This window comes from Cynocephalus volans, chromosome 3 (genome assembly GCF_027409185.1).
Source record: "Cynocephalus volans isolate mCynVol1 chromosome 3, mCynVol1.pri, whole genome shotgun sequence".
NCBI lineage: Eukaryota > Metazoa > Chordata > Mammalia > Dermoptera > Cynocephalidae > Cynocephalus > Cynocephalus volans.
In genome coordinates this window covers 143890275-143906666 of record NC_084462.1, presented here as the reverse complement: position 1 = coordinate 143906666, position 16392 = coordinate 143890275, and the positions used below count along the sequence as shown (strand labels likewise).

General features: G+C 44.5%; 1 protein-coding gene across 1 annotated transcript in view; it reads right to left on the bottom strand.

Annotated features, from left to right (window-relative positions):
* Positions 1 to 8784: 8784 nt before the first annotated feature.
* PRKCH (protein kinase C eta) overlaps positions 8785 to 16392 on the bottom strand; it is a 231878-nt gene continuing 224270 nt past the window's right edge. Inside the window, exons 13-14 of the mRNA XM_063089164.1 lie at positions 11602 to 11745; positions 8785 to 10108 (exon numbers count right to left, since the gene is read on the bottom strand). Coding sequence (XP_062945234.1) covers positions 9962 to 10108; positions 11602 to 11745 — 291 coding nt within the window. The 3' untranslated portion in view covers positions 8785 to 9961. The remainder of the gene's footprint in view (positions 10109 to 11601; positions 11746 to 16392) is intronic.

Genomic DNA, 16392 nt, shown 5'->3' with positions numbered 1-16392 from the left:
TTACAAGTTATCCTTGTCATAACCTCGTGAGGTGGATATTATTATTATTATTGCCACTTAATAGACGAAGAGAGCAAGGGTGGGGAGAATCGGCCCATGGTGAATGCATAACCAAGTTTCAAGTCCACGCGTCCTAACTCCGTATTCTTCAGAGTCCACGGTGTATACTCAGCAGTTGCTGTGGACAGGCCCCTGGGATGGAGGAAAGTCCCAGTTGGAGCCCTAAAGTTCTGAGAAGATACAGACCAAACAGAAGTTTGCTGTGCCCGTGGCTCTATCGCAGGGTTGGTCTACAGTAGGCACATGGGGGTTGTCACAGGGCTTAGCCTAGTGCTGGAACAGCAGGCACTGTCCTCTTCAGTAAGTATCCGGGCCATGCCTTATCCTCTCAGATAAATGGCAAAAGCTCTCTTAACTCTCTCTCTCCCACCCTGTGTTTATAGACCCATTTTCTCACAGTTTAATCCAGGACTTCATTTCCATTTTCAAAGAGTCTTACCTCTGAGAACAACCATTTCTTAATGCCTCTGGTTTTCCCCGCTGAGCTCTTTGCCCTGGGACTGTCCTGTAGCTGGGAGTGGAGACTGGGGCCAACACTGCTGGTTACTGTCCTTCTCCCCCTCCCAGACTTTGTTCTCCATCCTTGTCCTTCAATGGAGAATGACTCCCTCTCCAGCCCCAGGGGGCTAACTCATAATTTGTCTAAGACTTAAACTCTGAGCCCCTACCCGCTCTGTACTCTGACTACAGATTGGAACCACCTGGGGAGCTTTAAAACATTCCACCAATCCCAACGCGGGCTCCAGGGCACCTCAGGAGCTGAGTCTTGGCTCCACTTCCCTTGTCAAGTGGTTGGTGTTGGGTGGGGTCATGTGATGCTAAACTGACCAATGGGATGTGAGGATGTAAGGCTGGGACGCCTCCGTGAAGGTTTTTCCATATTAAAAAAAAAAAGGCGTGCTTGAGGGATGTCCTTTTTCTGTCTCTGGAGGTTGTTGTCTGCATGTGTCCCAAGGGAAGGAGCTTAGTTTAGTAAATGATCTGTGGACATTATCTCATTTGATCCTCATGCTAACCTCTGAGGTAGGTAGTATTTTGATTTTCATGTTATCCCCATTTTACAGACAGGGAAACTAAGGTTCACAGAAATTTCAATATCCTGTCTCCTTCCCCTTGACAACAGCTACTACAGCAGAGCCAGGGTGAATCAGGTTCTGTCTGACTCCAAAGACCATGATTTTCTTGCTATTTCGCTATGCCCAGGGATATCAGACAGCTGGTAAACTGTCTAACAATAGTAATAAAAGCCCTGCTTTTTAACATTTGCCAATTTCTATGTTGTAAATGTCCCTACCACAACCAATTTGAAGCTACCATGTGAGCTCACTGAACACTAACTTGGGAAGAGATGTGTTCAGTTAGCTCTTGTGACCCAGCTCCAGCAAATCACTAGAACATGGGTCAGTGCTCGAACCCAGCCTTTGATGCTAAAAAACATGTTCTCTCCCAACCCCCCACCAGAGCCTTTTCTTAACACACATCTCTCCAGAATATGCCTTTACACTAGAGTTCTGCGTGGTTGTGAAGGATGAGTAGCTCTTATTCCTAGAAGACAGAAGCAGCCTGATAGGGACAAACCAACAGGCGTGCACTTCTCAGGCTTCCTAGTGCTTCCAGATGCTAATGATGAAAGCAGGAATTGCAGAGGACTGTTTATCACACTGAGTGATGGGGGGCCAGGAGAGCCCGTGTGTTTAACCTCTTTGCCATCCAGCTGCTGTGTGTTTTGTACACCCTCACGGAGGCCCCTGGTGATGCTGAGCACAGATTCATGACCATGTGGTGCAGTAAGAGCAGCCGGGGCCTGGGCATGTGGCCAGTGGAAACATTATGAGCTGACTCCAGGCCTGCCCCAGTGAGCCAGGAAGACACCTAACCTCCTGTCCATCATCCCCACCAAGGGTTGTAGACTGTGTAGATGCCCCGTGATGGGGAACTCATTACCTCTGAAGGAAGTCCATTACACATTTGGGTAACTTGGTAAGAAAATTCATTTTTCTGCTAAAATAAATTCTGTAACCCTTGTTTCAGCCTGGTGTGCTCCTAGTTCTAACCCTGGAGGTCATATATTACCAGATTAGTCCTTCTCCACATGGCAGACTTATCAGTCAGGATAGATTAGGTTATGCTGCAGGGCAGACAACAGTTATAATCTCAGCAGCATTAAACAACAGTAATAAAAATAACAATTATTTCTTGCTCATTCAAAATGCCCATCAAGGGCTGGCTGAGGTTATGCTCATGCTGGGGGGGGGGGGGGGGGGCAGGCTCTCAGAGCCCAGCCACCATCCCTTGTCATTGCCATTCACTGGAGGAAAGAGTCTCTCGTCAGCACTGAAATGTTCTGGCTTGCAAGTGTGGTGCATCATTCTGCTCTTAACTCATTGGCTACAACTATTCATGTGGCCTCATCCTTCCATAACAGGGCCCCAAAGCAAGCAGCTCTTCTGTATGCTCAGGAGGCAGAGAGCTGGGAGTATTTGGAAAGCAGCATTAGCGACCACCACAGCAGCTTTCCATATTCTTGCTTATGCCTTCAGCCTGCCTTTTTTTCTGAGGCTAAGCCCTAGTTCTCTTGTCACTTGCTGTGTCACGTTCTTCTTCTCCCTGCATCAGTAAGTTCACTCTCCTCTGAACATGATCGAGCTTTGTATCTCTGCACGGTGGTGTCTAGAGCAGAGTCAAGTTTTCCAGGCACAGTCTAACCATGGCAAAGTTCAATGGGGCTCACCCTTCCCCTCATCTGAGATACCACACTTGTCTGGAGCCTGAGATTGCATTTTTAAAAAAATTTTTTATTTTGACAACCATAGCACACTCTCGTATATTCACGATTCTAAACTCCAGGATGGTAGGGACCATGGCTGTCTCACTCATTGTTGTGTCTCCATCACTTGGGAAAAGTTCTGATAAATCCTAATAAATAGGATTGGATGAATAAATATACCGAGTTTATTCTCTTTGCCTCTGTCTAATCTTTTATTCACACAGGCAAGTCCTATCGCCTCCATTGATATAATTAGCTTTTTCAGACCCAAGTACAAGTCATGTTTATTTCTTAAATTTGTTCCAGCATAGAGCTATGAAAGATTATCATCTTTGGAGTCAAAAAGTGTTTGACACCCAGCTCTGATTGTATTTCTTAAGCACCCACAACATGCCAGGTGCCATGGCTAGTTATGTGGAAGACAGATGACAAGTCTGCCTTACCATTGAGTTAATTTGGGTAAACAATATAACAGCTCTAGATTAGAATATAAATTCCATGAATGGAGGAATCTGGGTGTTTTTTTCACTCTAGTTTTTCCAGCAACCAGGACATGCTTGGAATATAGTAGGTGCTCAATAAATATTAGTTTAATGAGTGAATGAATCTCTTTTAATTAGAATCTCCTGAAGGTTTGAAATCTCAAATAAGATTAAAGGAAGACTTGAAATTTGTCTGTTATTCCAAGGAGAGCAGGGGTTGTCCAGGTTGCAGATCCACTATTCATACGTTAGGTACCATCATTTCTTGGATCCAGCTTAGCTACGAGGAAGTGAGATGAGACTTTGTCATGTATATTGCTAAAGTTCAGCTGTGTGGAAACTATCGCCTGTCCTTGTTCAACCAGTCTAGTGACCATCAAAGAAGAACACACGATTAGACTTTCAATACTTGTTCTTCACGAACTCTTGTAGTCCTAATGATCAACACCACTTCCAGTGCTCGTAAATTACTGCTTAAACAATTCTGTTGGGCAATGTTGTCTATACTCACCTCAATGCTTTATAGATCTTTATCTACCTTGGCTACTATTTATCTTATCAGTGAGTAATGTACACTTTTCATCTTGAAAATCATTCTCTTTAAGAAAAAAACAGAGAGCAGAGTTGAAGAATCCTGCTTTCTCTTTCATCCACAAGTGCTCTGTTATCAGTTGCTAGAAGGGAGCTTATAGTTCTTGTGATCTTTTTGTGCTACTCTTAAGAAAGGCTTTATCTTTTCCATGTATGAAAAAGCATGGGAAATATGAATGACAACCAGGGATGAGATATTGGTGAGTATGTGACTTTAGGGACAAGTCGTCTATGTGAGCCTAAGGGGAATCTTGGGACTGTGCAAGCAGGCAGAGAAGGCACAGAGGTGTGCTAGGGTGCAAAGGTTGACAGAAGTGGACAGAGAAGAAATTCGAGTGAGGGAGGCTTTGTGTGTGGTGGGAGTAGTATTGGGTTGGTGTCTACTGGTGGAGGCTGATTGACCACACTTCTCTGCTCACTTTTAGTCATGAGAGTACAAGGCTGGAAGAATGACAGGCCATCCAGGTTATTTCTGGCACTGTCAGGTCAAATGACTATGAGACTATCCCTGGTTTCTAATTTGAAATGTCTCCAAAGAAGATTCCTGTCTCACCCTCTGCAACCCACTTGAATGTTTGACCGCACTCAGTGCCTACACAGTCTTCACTTTGTCAGGTCTAAATTCTTCTAGCTGTGGTCCAAGCCCTTAGAAGAATGAAGTCTCTGTGGGGTAAGAACTGCCTTGCTGGCATGAGAAAGGCAGCCCTGGGTGATCTGGAAGGGCTTTTTTATGGGGACAGGGATGCTGTGGCCCAGTTTCCAGTAAGAGTATACAGGACTATGGGACTCTTGTTTTACCAGAAACCTTCTTCACAGCTAACTTAATCTAGGAAGTAAAGGCTTGTGGTTCTATTACAGGCTCAAACTCTTAAGCATGTCAGGACTTACTGAAGGTCTTAAGCACGTCCTTTCTTCTCTGAACTGGTCCACCCTCCTGTTGACTGTACAAAGGGTACCCAGCAGGTACTGATGCTGGGGTGTGGTCCCTGTGCTATTTGGTCAGAAGTGAATTAAATGTACCTTTCATGTTAAATCTGGCAGGACAAAAGAATTCCTGAAAGGCTGGAGTGAAAAGCCATTTGGGAAAACCATGGATACTTCTTGACCTCTCTTTTTTAGAGTAAGTAGCAGAGTTTCAAACTTAAGACTGATCGTGCAGGCCAACCAGGGCAAGATGCACTCAAAACATTCTAGGAGAAGTTTTCAAAAGGTCTCTGGAGGAGGCTTTGCAGCCAATTAGTTAGAAAAGTTAAATCCCTTCAACTTGGAGCTGGCACACCATTGACCTCCGATGAGATGGGCAGCATGAGGGACAGGTGCCCATTGCCCATTTTCTGGTGGACATCACAGATAACATTCCCATACTCCTCTGTGGAATAGGTTACAATAGTAATAACTAACATTGATTGAGCAGTTCTATGTCCCAGCCCCGCGGCAAACGCTTGACGTATATCATCACAGTAATCCCAGCAGGCAGGTGCTATTCTCCCATTTCACAGATGAGGAAGTTGAAATCGGGGAAATGACTACCTTTCCTCAAGCACACACAGCAAATGCGGATTCAGGACACGGGTCTGCACCCTACTCAAGCCAGTGCTCTTAACCTCTGTGACATCTCACCTCCCAGAACCGAGGTGGGCAGTGTAGCTCTGCTGGGCAGCCTATGCTTGGGCAAGAACTGACACAGGGTGATGTAAAAGCTGCAGAAACAGTAGGAAAGGTGATTGCCATTTCTGGGCTCTAAAAGAGTTTATCAAATAAATATGCAAATCAAGATTTTCTGTCATCTTGGTGGTTGGAAAATTGGCTATATAACAGGTTTGGCTCTAAAAATATCAAATGGTGGAGGGAGGTAGAGATGACAGATCTGACTTATTACATTGGGGAGTAAAGAGTGAGGAAGGGGAGGAGGAGGGAGTGGAGGTGAGGGGGTGGGTGGGGCAGGATGAAGCCGAGGGTGGCACCAATAGCGTTGGTTCCAATTCAACACAGGAAGGAAGAGAGACTACAAAGCTCTGTTTATAGCTGTGTCCTGGCCTGCTCTGTCCAACCTGCAAGTCCGTTCAGAAGAACACATGACTGACCATAGGACTCATTTCCATTGCAAATGTCTAGGATTGTATCTGGGTCTTATCCTCAGATGTTGTTAAAATAAGTTATAGAACCCAGCGTGATTCTGAGCTGGGGCAATCACCGTGGGCTGTCTAGTCATTTTAAATCAACACTGCCAGATTAAGCAATGAGGATGACCACATCTGGGAATAAAGACGTAAATCTCTATGGCATTGGCTGGTGAAATGGTCAAGGCCAAATCTGCGGCTGGAACGCTTTCAAGGCATTGTACACTCAATTAAGATAAATGATAAACGGGATGTTTTAATTTTTGTCTTTTCCTTGCTACCGAGTTACATCAGCTCTGTAGCTGTAAACACACAGCTGCCAAGGCAGGCTTCAGGCTGCTTGAGTCAGCAGGGCGAGAGGCCTGGAGCTACTGAAGCACGACGAGGCTCCTCTAGGAGGCGAGAGGAAAGGACTGAAAACTCCAGCAAGGCAGAGGTTACCCCAGAGGTTGGCAGATTTATGGGATTCAGTATAACCCAGACTATTTCCTCTTCCTCTGGAGGTCTAAGTCCCAATTGCATCACCCTGGGCTGCCCCTGTTTCTTTTAAGGTGGTTAGCAGCTCCAGCCCCTGATATGCAATTAATACAATCTCACTGCCGAGAAATGGTTGTAGGGAGGAGGGGACAGCTCATACTGTCCCAAGGGTGGTTTATCTGTGCTCCCTGCTAACCTCAGTTTACACTCCTTTTAGTGTTCTCAAAACTCCACAAAGGTGGGAAAAATAGAATTGGCTTTAATAAAACGTCACTAAATTGGGCTAGAAGCAAGGACTCATTTGCCTGGTTTGAATCCTGGCCCCACTGCTTCACTTGTGTGACTTTGGACAAGTTATTTAATCTCTCTGTACCAGTTTCCCCATCTGAACAATGAAGATGAGAGTACCTACCTCTGGTGGGTATTAGATAAATAAATACATTTAAAGTATTTATAATGGGGCACATAACCTATAACAAACACACAATAAATGTCAGCCATTATTATTAAGCAAAAACATCTTTTGCAGTCAAAGGCTGATCCACATCTCAAAGCACATGCTTTGAAGTTATTCTCCTTTCAAATACTCGATTTAGTTAGGTCAGTGTGAGATAACTTGGGAGAGCAGGGACAAATGGGTGTGGGCGTGAAGACTAGCTGGGAAGGAAACTAGGATGATAAGGCCTGAGGATGTCTCAAGATTCCTCCTCCACGAGGCAAGGTCGTCCCGAGAGTGAAAAGTCATGGCGTGACCTCGTCTTGACCTCCACACTGCCTGCTGAGCTCAGGGAACCTGGGAGCCCAGCAGACTCAGTGCCTGCTGACTGAATGGCTCGCCACCAGCCAGCTCCAGGAAGTGCAGGCAGGGCAGCCTTATGACCCCTCAGAAGGGGAATTTAGGTTTAGGAGAACAAAGATGTGAAGAAGAACTCTAACCAGGAACTGCAGACTCTACAGTACACCCTCTCTTTCCTCACATATAAAAGAGGGATGAGGAAGAAGTTCCAGAAATCCCATCATAGCAAAAATCATAAACTATTGGATAATCCATCTGATAGGTCTGGAATGATCTCAAAAGAATGGACTTAACCCAAACGGGGGGACTCAAGTGCAGGCTTGAGAACAGACTGTGAAGAGGGAAGTTCCTGAGTGACTGATGACACACACTCATCAAAGAGAATGTTTGGGGTCCTTTGCCTGGCTATGACGATGAGTTTTGTAACCAAAACAGGAAGCATGCTGTACTTTTTGTGGTACTTTACCAGAGTAGAGTAAACCAAACCAAGAAGCTAATCAACTCCAGAGATCAACAGAAGACCTGGTGTTGCAAAGTAGCCCCGAAGACCAAAACAGTCCCTAAGTCAGAATGACCCTTCCCTTTGTCAGAAGTCTGCTGGATTTGAACTTCAAAGATTTAGACTCTAGACCTGGATCTACTCCCTACCAAGTCTTTGGGAAACCAATTACCTCAACTTCTCTGAGCCTCTCTTCTTCTCATTTGTAAAATGTACTGCAGTATTCACACTGTCAATAGTGAGAATAGTGCGAGAATAACCTGCCTAGCTCGCAGGGCTGTCAGGAAGAGCTGATGGAGTTACGCAGGCGAGAGTTCTTAGGGATTGCTAGGTGCGAAGCAAATGTAAAGGGAGACTCCTAGCTACTTGATTCATTCAAAAGTAATTTTTCACCTTGGGATGCAAAAAAGGACCTACAACAGAGACCATCAGTACTAGCCAGATACTCCTTAGCTGCTCTATATTCCCCCCATCCTGTTTGTAGTTAAGGGGAAGAGTGTTCTGGCCGATCAAATGTAAGAAGAGGGTGATGCTTGTCCCTCTGAGGAGAGACAGTTAAGCAGCAAGCACTTTGCTCTGGCAACCTTGGAAAGCTTCATTTTCCAGATGGCACCATGATAAGATAAAGAAGGGTCACTGGACTTACACTCTACTTTATGTGAATGAGAAATAAACATTTCTTATATCTAGCCCCTGAGATTTCAAGGGGTTAGTCTGTTGCAGCAGTGCTTAGCAGTCATGACCCTGATTCAGAACAGAAGTTTTGGTCAGTAAGAGCCAGGCCACATCCATTTCAGGGATATACAGAAGCTTGTCAACCTCTAGTCTCAGGAATTTGCTTTAAGAGTTCTGTCCATTCTGCTCAAAGTTTTTATTTTGATTAGAAATCTACTTTCCTAGTGGGGATGGGATAAATCCTTCTGGACAAAAAATTTCCTTTTGCTACAAAATGCATTTATTTCCAGCCAGATAAAATTCTCCAACTGCATATTTTGGTACACATTATAAGGCCTGTTTTTGATATATGCCCTGTTTACCAAATCCATTTCTAATTTTTACATTGTATATCAAACAAACATCTTCGTCTCTTAAGACATAACTTAAATAACCTGCTAATGTATAAGCCATAAATCCAGTCATAGCATGAGTGGCGTGCAGTTCTTCACTGATCAGAGCAATATCCACACGATCAGATTCCACAGGTCAGCGGACAGCAAGCACCTATAGCTCATCTGCTGATTGTGCTGTTGTGGCAGTAAATTTTCTGTGAAAAAGAGTTATGTACAGACAAAGAAGTATGACATATGCAGTGTGGTGAGGCATTTCACAGAATGCAAACACCATTCAGGTAAATTAGTAGACTCCGGAATGAATGAAAGCTTTATGAACGCAAATCCATTGTTTACGATACTGAATATTGTGGCACCTTTTTCACTGGATGCTCAATAAATATCTATTAAATGAAAGTAAGGATAAGAGAATAAGCTGTAGCAGTTGTCTTGGGGCCCAACATCTGTTTTCACGATAGGGCTTTAAGTGTGAGTTCTAGGGATACCTTTTTTTTTTGTTGCTTCTTCAGAGGAAATCATTCTACAAGCTTACTTCAAAAAGTTCATGGAAAATAGAATTAAAAGATAATACGAATCTTTCCATGAACTTTTTGAAGAACCCTCATATTTGGAAAGCCATTCACTTCCTTAAAAAGACCTTTAAATTCTTCATTAGCATTTAGAGACTTCTGCAGATGGCCAGTGTTAGGGGTTCATTGGCTTAAAAGCAGAGTGGTCCATGGAAAGTCTTGATTTGTCTCTTAAAGCAAAAAGCCTGTTTGGCTCAGAATTTCTAGGATCTAGTTTATTCTTCACACCTTCTCTCCTTTTGGCTCCTGTTACTATCCGAAGCCTGAAATAGCCACGGAAACTCACAGATTGAGCAGTGCACTTCTTCATAAAATCTCATGTCAGTATCTACTATTTCCAGTACTGTGGTTCCCTCCAGACTTGAAATAGTTGATCTCTTGAAGTTTCCTCCTTCATAGAGTTCACCATTTTCTCCTTGAAGGTAAGATTCTTGTTCTAAGGCTGATGCCGGGGAGTTCCCACAAAGCAATTCCTGGAAAATCTATATTCCCTTTTGATTCTCATTCCATCTGTCTCGCTCCCCATAAGGCTATGGTTGCAATTCTGGAGACACATAGGAAAAGTTTCTAAACTCATCCTGGTTAATCATAGGAAGATGTCCCTCATCAATTGGAGTTAAAACTGGCTCTTCCTTTATGAAGTCGGGGTCAAAATTACTGACATCTTCTCGGGATTTCTGTCAAAAAAGGAAACAAGGGTCAGATTTTATGCACTTGAGGCTTACTCATCTTGCATGGGACTTAGCCCATTCCAGTGAGTTCAGAGATCAGCTCTGTAGCTCTTTCAGTCGCATTATTTACAGTTATGATAATTATGATTAAACAGTGCTTTACACTGTTGTATATTATTATTGCATTTGGTAACCACCAATTCACTAATCCCATGAAAATCTTGCTGAGCAGGGCAGCCATAGACTGGGAGGCTAAGGAATTAATTTGGTCACCCAAACCAACCTGCTCACTCACCCTTTATTCTCCACTTCACTGAAGTACCACCTCCCAACAGGCCTCACCGAGGTGCACACCAGCTCATATTCGTCAACACAGGCAGGGTAAGTTCACATTTGCCCCACCTATTGTTTGTACACAGTTCTGTACACCTGAAGAGCTCTTCTTGGCAACGCTGAGCTTAGGGAACAACTGCCTGTCATTTTACTGGCCAGTCTGATACATTATGCCCTGCTGGGCCAGCTGTGCTATCAGGACTACAGGTCACAGTCTCTGAAGCAAAGATCCCCCTAATTCCAGAGGAGCTAAGGGGGATGCCCACTGAAGGTAATGGCTTTACCTCTGGACCTGCTGTCCAACAGCCTAGCAGGTTTTACAGATTAGGCACACTTATGTTTGGAAAAGCTGTGTATTTTATAACTTTGTAACAAATGCTGAAAAGATCATTACCACAGTATTAACCTGTCACTTCCCTGACCTGACTCAGTGACACTTCCCTCTCTGCCTTTGGACCATTCCTTGTCCCTGAAACTCTTGATCTATTGCTAGCCTTTCTTCTCTGCATTCCACTGTCGATCTCCTGACACATGGATGAGCAAGAGCTCAGCTTGTGGACCATGAGCTGGACCCCCTCAGGAATGTATCCTACTCAGCTGCATAGCTCAGAGAGGTGCCTCTGGTGCTCCCAGTAATTTCTCCAGTCAAAGGGGCCTTGGCCTGTTCCAGCCTGAGCTCTGCAATGCAGTCACTACTACAGACCCAGGCTCTCGAAGCCAAGGAGCCGGGCCCAGTACAGCAACATCTCACACCCTGTCTAGTTTCTTGGGGGCTTGGGAAAGGCAAAAAAGATGCCCTGACCAAGGAACATGAAGAAATTGCCTAGGAACAATGACTTTCTTAATTAGCCAAACTCTTTTGGGAAAACCTGGAAAGTTTCAAGCCTCTTAGACCCTAGGAGATTTTAATTTAGGTTAAGGGAGGAGGGAGCCAGGGCAAGCGAGAGTTGAAAACTTTGTGAGAAGTGTAACCTGGGCACGTGGAGAGATGTTGTCTCAGGGGCAAGGAGCTCAATTTCCCCTGGGTGAGGCTGCCCTGTAATGTGACAGGCTGAACTTCTGATCTGTCATTCCACAGGGGCCGTCTGCTGTCCAATGGACTTTGGTGGAACACTGTGACATGTGAAGAAAGAGGAAAGGCTACTATAATGGCCTTGGACACTTACGATTCTGGGTCTGAAAGGTGGTTCTAGCTGACGATTGTTCAGCTGGGCCCAGTCGATCTCCTTAAAGAAAGGATGTCTCAAGATAGCCTGCTCACCTCCCTGAGACAGGCTGCCCAGGCGCATGGTGGGGTTCTTCGTCATGAACTGAGAGACAGAGAAAGAGAGAGAGAGAGAGAGAGAGAGAGAGTCATTCATTCATTCGTTCACAACAGGTATGTTGCATATTAGCAGGCATAGCAGTCTTTGTGAGGCTCTCTGGCTGATCTTAACTAGCTGGATTTTCCATCGTGGGCAGAACAGCTGGTATGAATCATGCCTTCAAAGTGCAATTGCTTGAGTGGATTTATGGCCTTCCCTACTTCCATTTCAGACATGAGCACTAGAAGAAAGCTGAGGGTCCGGTTTTCTCTTCTGTAAACACCATGTATTTTTCTTCCCTCTATAAAGAAAGAAAGCTCTTTATGAAATAGTGTGCCTTTCTCAAACCCTGCAGTCGTGGACAGCAAGCATCTTATGAATGGGGCTACTTTTAGGAACAGCTGTGCCATTTTTCTGAGAGACTGACCAGCTGGCCGGGATTCCCACTCTCTGAAAGACCACAGAGAGAGGAGTGAGAGTCATTATTTTTGAAGATCTGTGTGAAGGAGCAGCAAGGGTGAACAATTAAAAGTTCTGTGTTCCGGCTCTAAGAAAATCAAAGGTGGCCAGTTTTCTTTATGTAGCAAAGATATCATAGTTTTAGATGAAAAGCTTTTTCTTCAAGGTGCCTCCTACCCCTATTGTTTTGAAATAGGTTTAATGAGAATCCATTGCTACATAGACCAAAAACTAAAACAAGCACATACAGCATTCAGGCAATGTGTGTATATAAATCCTCTATATTTATATCAGCTGGGAAACTTACTTGGTTCTGAGTTCCTATCAAGATGTTTTGGGCTAAATTTGCTTTCACCAAATGGCCAATAAAGATGTTTTGATCACTTCCTGACCAAGGACTTGTACAGGATAATTCACTTTTCATGGTCTGAATGGGGTTCTCAATTTCAAAGATACTTAAGCTAATTTAATTTCCCATTTCAAAAAAAAAAAAAAAAACTGCCTTGGATAAAAAGTTTTATTTTTGCCTTTATTTAAATCAAGTCATCTTTAAGCAGACGTATGACAACTTATGATAGCCCTCAAGCACCCCTTTCCAAGTCTGATTTGTGAACACAAGACAAAAGTAATGCTGTGTTTATGGAAATTGCTTTGGAGCAGAACTTAGTAAATAAAAAAAAAATCCTGTTGAAGGTGCAGACACAAAGGCAGTATTTGCAGGTGGGCACCCCTGCCATGCCAGGTGTCCAAAGCTGTAAAGCCTACCGTGTTGAGTCAAATGAAAATGATACTGTTGAGGGAGGATGCCGCAACAGTTTCTAAGCATCTGACAGGATATACCTTGCGAAATGCTAGAAAAGCTTCAAAGAGGAGCTAATAAAAACGAAGACACTGATGGGGTTTAATGGCTTCTCCTCTCTCCTAGTGACAAAGAATTAAAGGCCACAGGTGGTGCAGGGTTGGAGGTGAGATGCAAAATTAAAAGAAGCATTCAGGGCTACACAGGTCCAATCAGAACAGTTACTGCTCCAGACACTTACAGCAGTCAGTGTGGATTTAAGAAATACATGTCTTATAAATAACTCAGTTCTGTAAAAGCTAGAAGTTCATATTGCTTGGGTTCTCCTTGGATGAAACTATGCAACTTGGGAAGAAAGGAGAAAATGCTTACAGAAAAGAAATGAGTAGATTATTTTAGGAAAGCCAATGGGATACAATCTCTGCTGGAAAAGCAGTTGCTAGTCTAAGAGCTAATTAACAAAAAACAATGCTGTAATAAACTCAGGAGACAGCAGAACAGACCCAGATGGCTTGTGGGAAATTCCTAGGCTTGCCAATGATGTGAGCAGAGGACATCTTGTAAATGTTTGGGTACAACTTGTGCTTCTGGGCAGGAGGAACACTGTAGAACTCTATATGCCAGGGTAGCGGGAGCCCTGGTGTCCAAGAGAGACTTTGCCCATTCTTCCCTGCTCCTGGCACTGAACCCAAGCTTCCGTGGGGTGCTCTGGAAGAGGCACTGGCTGAGGACAAGCCGACCAAATCACAGCTGTTCCTCTTCTAAAAACTGCACCCTTGGATTTGGGGACAGGTAGAATAACCGTTTCACTAGCTTGATCCTTTCTCTTGTGGTTCTGACAAATCCTTTTGAATAACCAGTTTTATGTAGATTTTTAATATCTTGGCACGAGCCTTTTAGATACAGCCATACTCCACTAAAAAAAAGTCTTCAATTCAATTTACAAAGGTTTACAGGGTGTCTGTTGTAGGTGAGGCAGTGCCCTTGGCTTCATGGGGCTATGCAGATGACAGACAGCACCTCTACAACAAGGAGCTAATCAAAAGAAGGGGGAAGAGGGAAGCAAACTTTATACCGCTGGATGAAATGAAAAAGGACTTAGACAAAGTGCTGTGGGAGCTCAGGAGAGGGACTGGGCAAATAGCATTGGGGCTGGTGGTGAGAAGACAAGTGACAGCCTCATGGAAGAGGTGGCATTTGCTGAGACACGAAGAGGATGAATGGAATTAATGCAGGCCTAAAGATGATCATGCCCGAGGACACAGCATGCACAAATGCACACACACATACCAGCGCCTGGTGTGTCAGCAGAGCAGTGCCTTGCCTGGTTCTGCTGGCATGAAGGGACAGCCGAGGAGCTTGTGGGAGCACCCACAAGCCAATGGGACCCATTCAAATGATATGAAGAGGTGAGTGATTTAGATGACTCTAGCCACAGTGTGATTGATGAACCCCGAATGGAGAGGTCAGGATTGGTGGGGATTGGTGGTGGGGTGAACTGTTATGAAGCTGAGGTGATAGCTGAAAAGACACAGGTTCAGAAACTAGGAGGGTTTCTCGATAATGGGAAGGAAAAGTTGGGAGCAAGTCTTAGAGGGCTTGTGGAAGAAGAATGAACACAGTCCTACAGCTGCCTGGGGCTGGGGTAAAGGGCAGAGCCCAAGGTCACGGGGTCCTCTCTGGCTGTCTGATGGAGCAGTCGTGATGAGAACAGATTATTTGTAGTGTTGGTATTACTAGAAGCATCACTAGTGGCAGTAGTTTTGTCAGGGGGACGAAGACAAAAACAATGAGTACTTCTTGAGCTCTTACAGTCTGCCAAATCTGGGGGGCTGAGGGGTTCAGATTTGCATTTGAGGTGTGTGGACACCCCCATGGAGATGACTAGCTGTGTAAATCTGGGGTGCGGGCCAGGGCTAGAGATCTAACTCTTGGAGACATCAACATTTGGGTGACAGAGTGAGAGCTGAAGCCGGGAGGGCAGGCAAAATTGTGGAAAGTATAAAACTTCAACCAGCCCCAGGCCTCAGACACATTTTATTTGGTCCACATACTGTGTTTTAAAATAATTTTAATTACTTGTCAAATATTTAAAACATAGGAGCTGTCACATCACAAAAGTCAAGTTTTCCAACCTCTCTTGGTAAACGGGACATTCTGGAACACTGGGCCTACACTCCTTTTTCCTAAAAATGGCCTGGAGCTGAGCTGTGGTTGCTGTTTTTGACAGGCATGATATCCCCAGTCAGCCACATGTCCCACCCCTTCCTATTGCCTGACACCTGGCTGGCTTCACTCACTGACTTTCATGACTCCTGACCCTGGCACAGAGTGAGAAGAGAACCAGGGTGGCAACTGGAGGAGCTCATGAAGAAGCCAGAGGAAGATGAATGCCATGAAACAGAAACCAGGACAGGAACCATCCCGAGGAGGAAGAAGGGTTAGCAGTGGTGCCAAGGGGGTAAAAGGTTGGGGGATAGGGGACTTGTGGCCCCTCTGGGACTACCCCATCAAAAATGCAGAGGTGGTAATTAAGGGGACATTTAACATTAGTCCCAGGTCTGAAATCTTTCACGGTACACACCGGCATAGGTGTGCAGAGCTGGAGGTAGGAGGAGGAGCTTGCAGCCCTTGGCTGGTGCTGTAGTTTGTCCTCTCTGAAAATCATGTTGAAACTGAATCTCCAGTGCGATAGTATTAAGAGCTGGGGCCTTTAAGAGGTGATTGGGTCATGAGGGCAGAGCATTAACTCATGAATGCATGGATTACTGCATTCATGAGTTAATGGGTTAATAAGCTGATGGATTAATGTTTATGGAGGGAGAGGGCTAGTTATCATAGGACTGGGTCTGTTGTAAAAAACCAGTTTGGCCATCTCTCATGAACCTCCTTGCCATGTGATGTCCTGTATCACCTCGGGACTTTGCTGAGAGTCCCCACAAGCAAGAAAACCCTCACCAGATATGGCACCTTGACTTTGGACTTCCCAGCCTTCAGAGCTGTAAGAGGTAAATTCCTTTTCCTTATAAATTACCCAGTCTCAGGTATTCAATTATAGCAACAGAAAATGGAGTAAGACAGCTGGGCATAGGACTCCCTCTAAACACCCTGTTCCTGCTGTTGTGAATGGTGACAGCATCAACCTTTTGCAGAAAACTTCCTCTATTTACTTATGGCCCTAAGGGGACCCAAATGCCAAACAAATTAACAACAATGCTTTTTAGAGCAATCACTTTCATTCACGTCTAAAGTCACACTTAAAATTTGCCTTGCCTTAACTGACCTTCTCCCTGACTGTGGTCCAAAATGGAAAGCCAGCCAAAAAGGAAAATAATGTGACTTTGTGAAAGATTCTAGACACATTTACTAAAAGAAGCAGAATGTTTTCTAGGGCC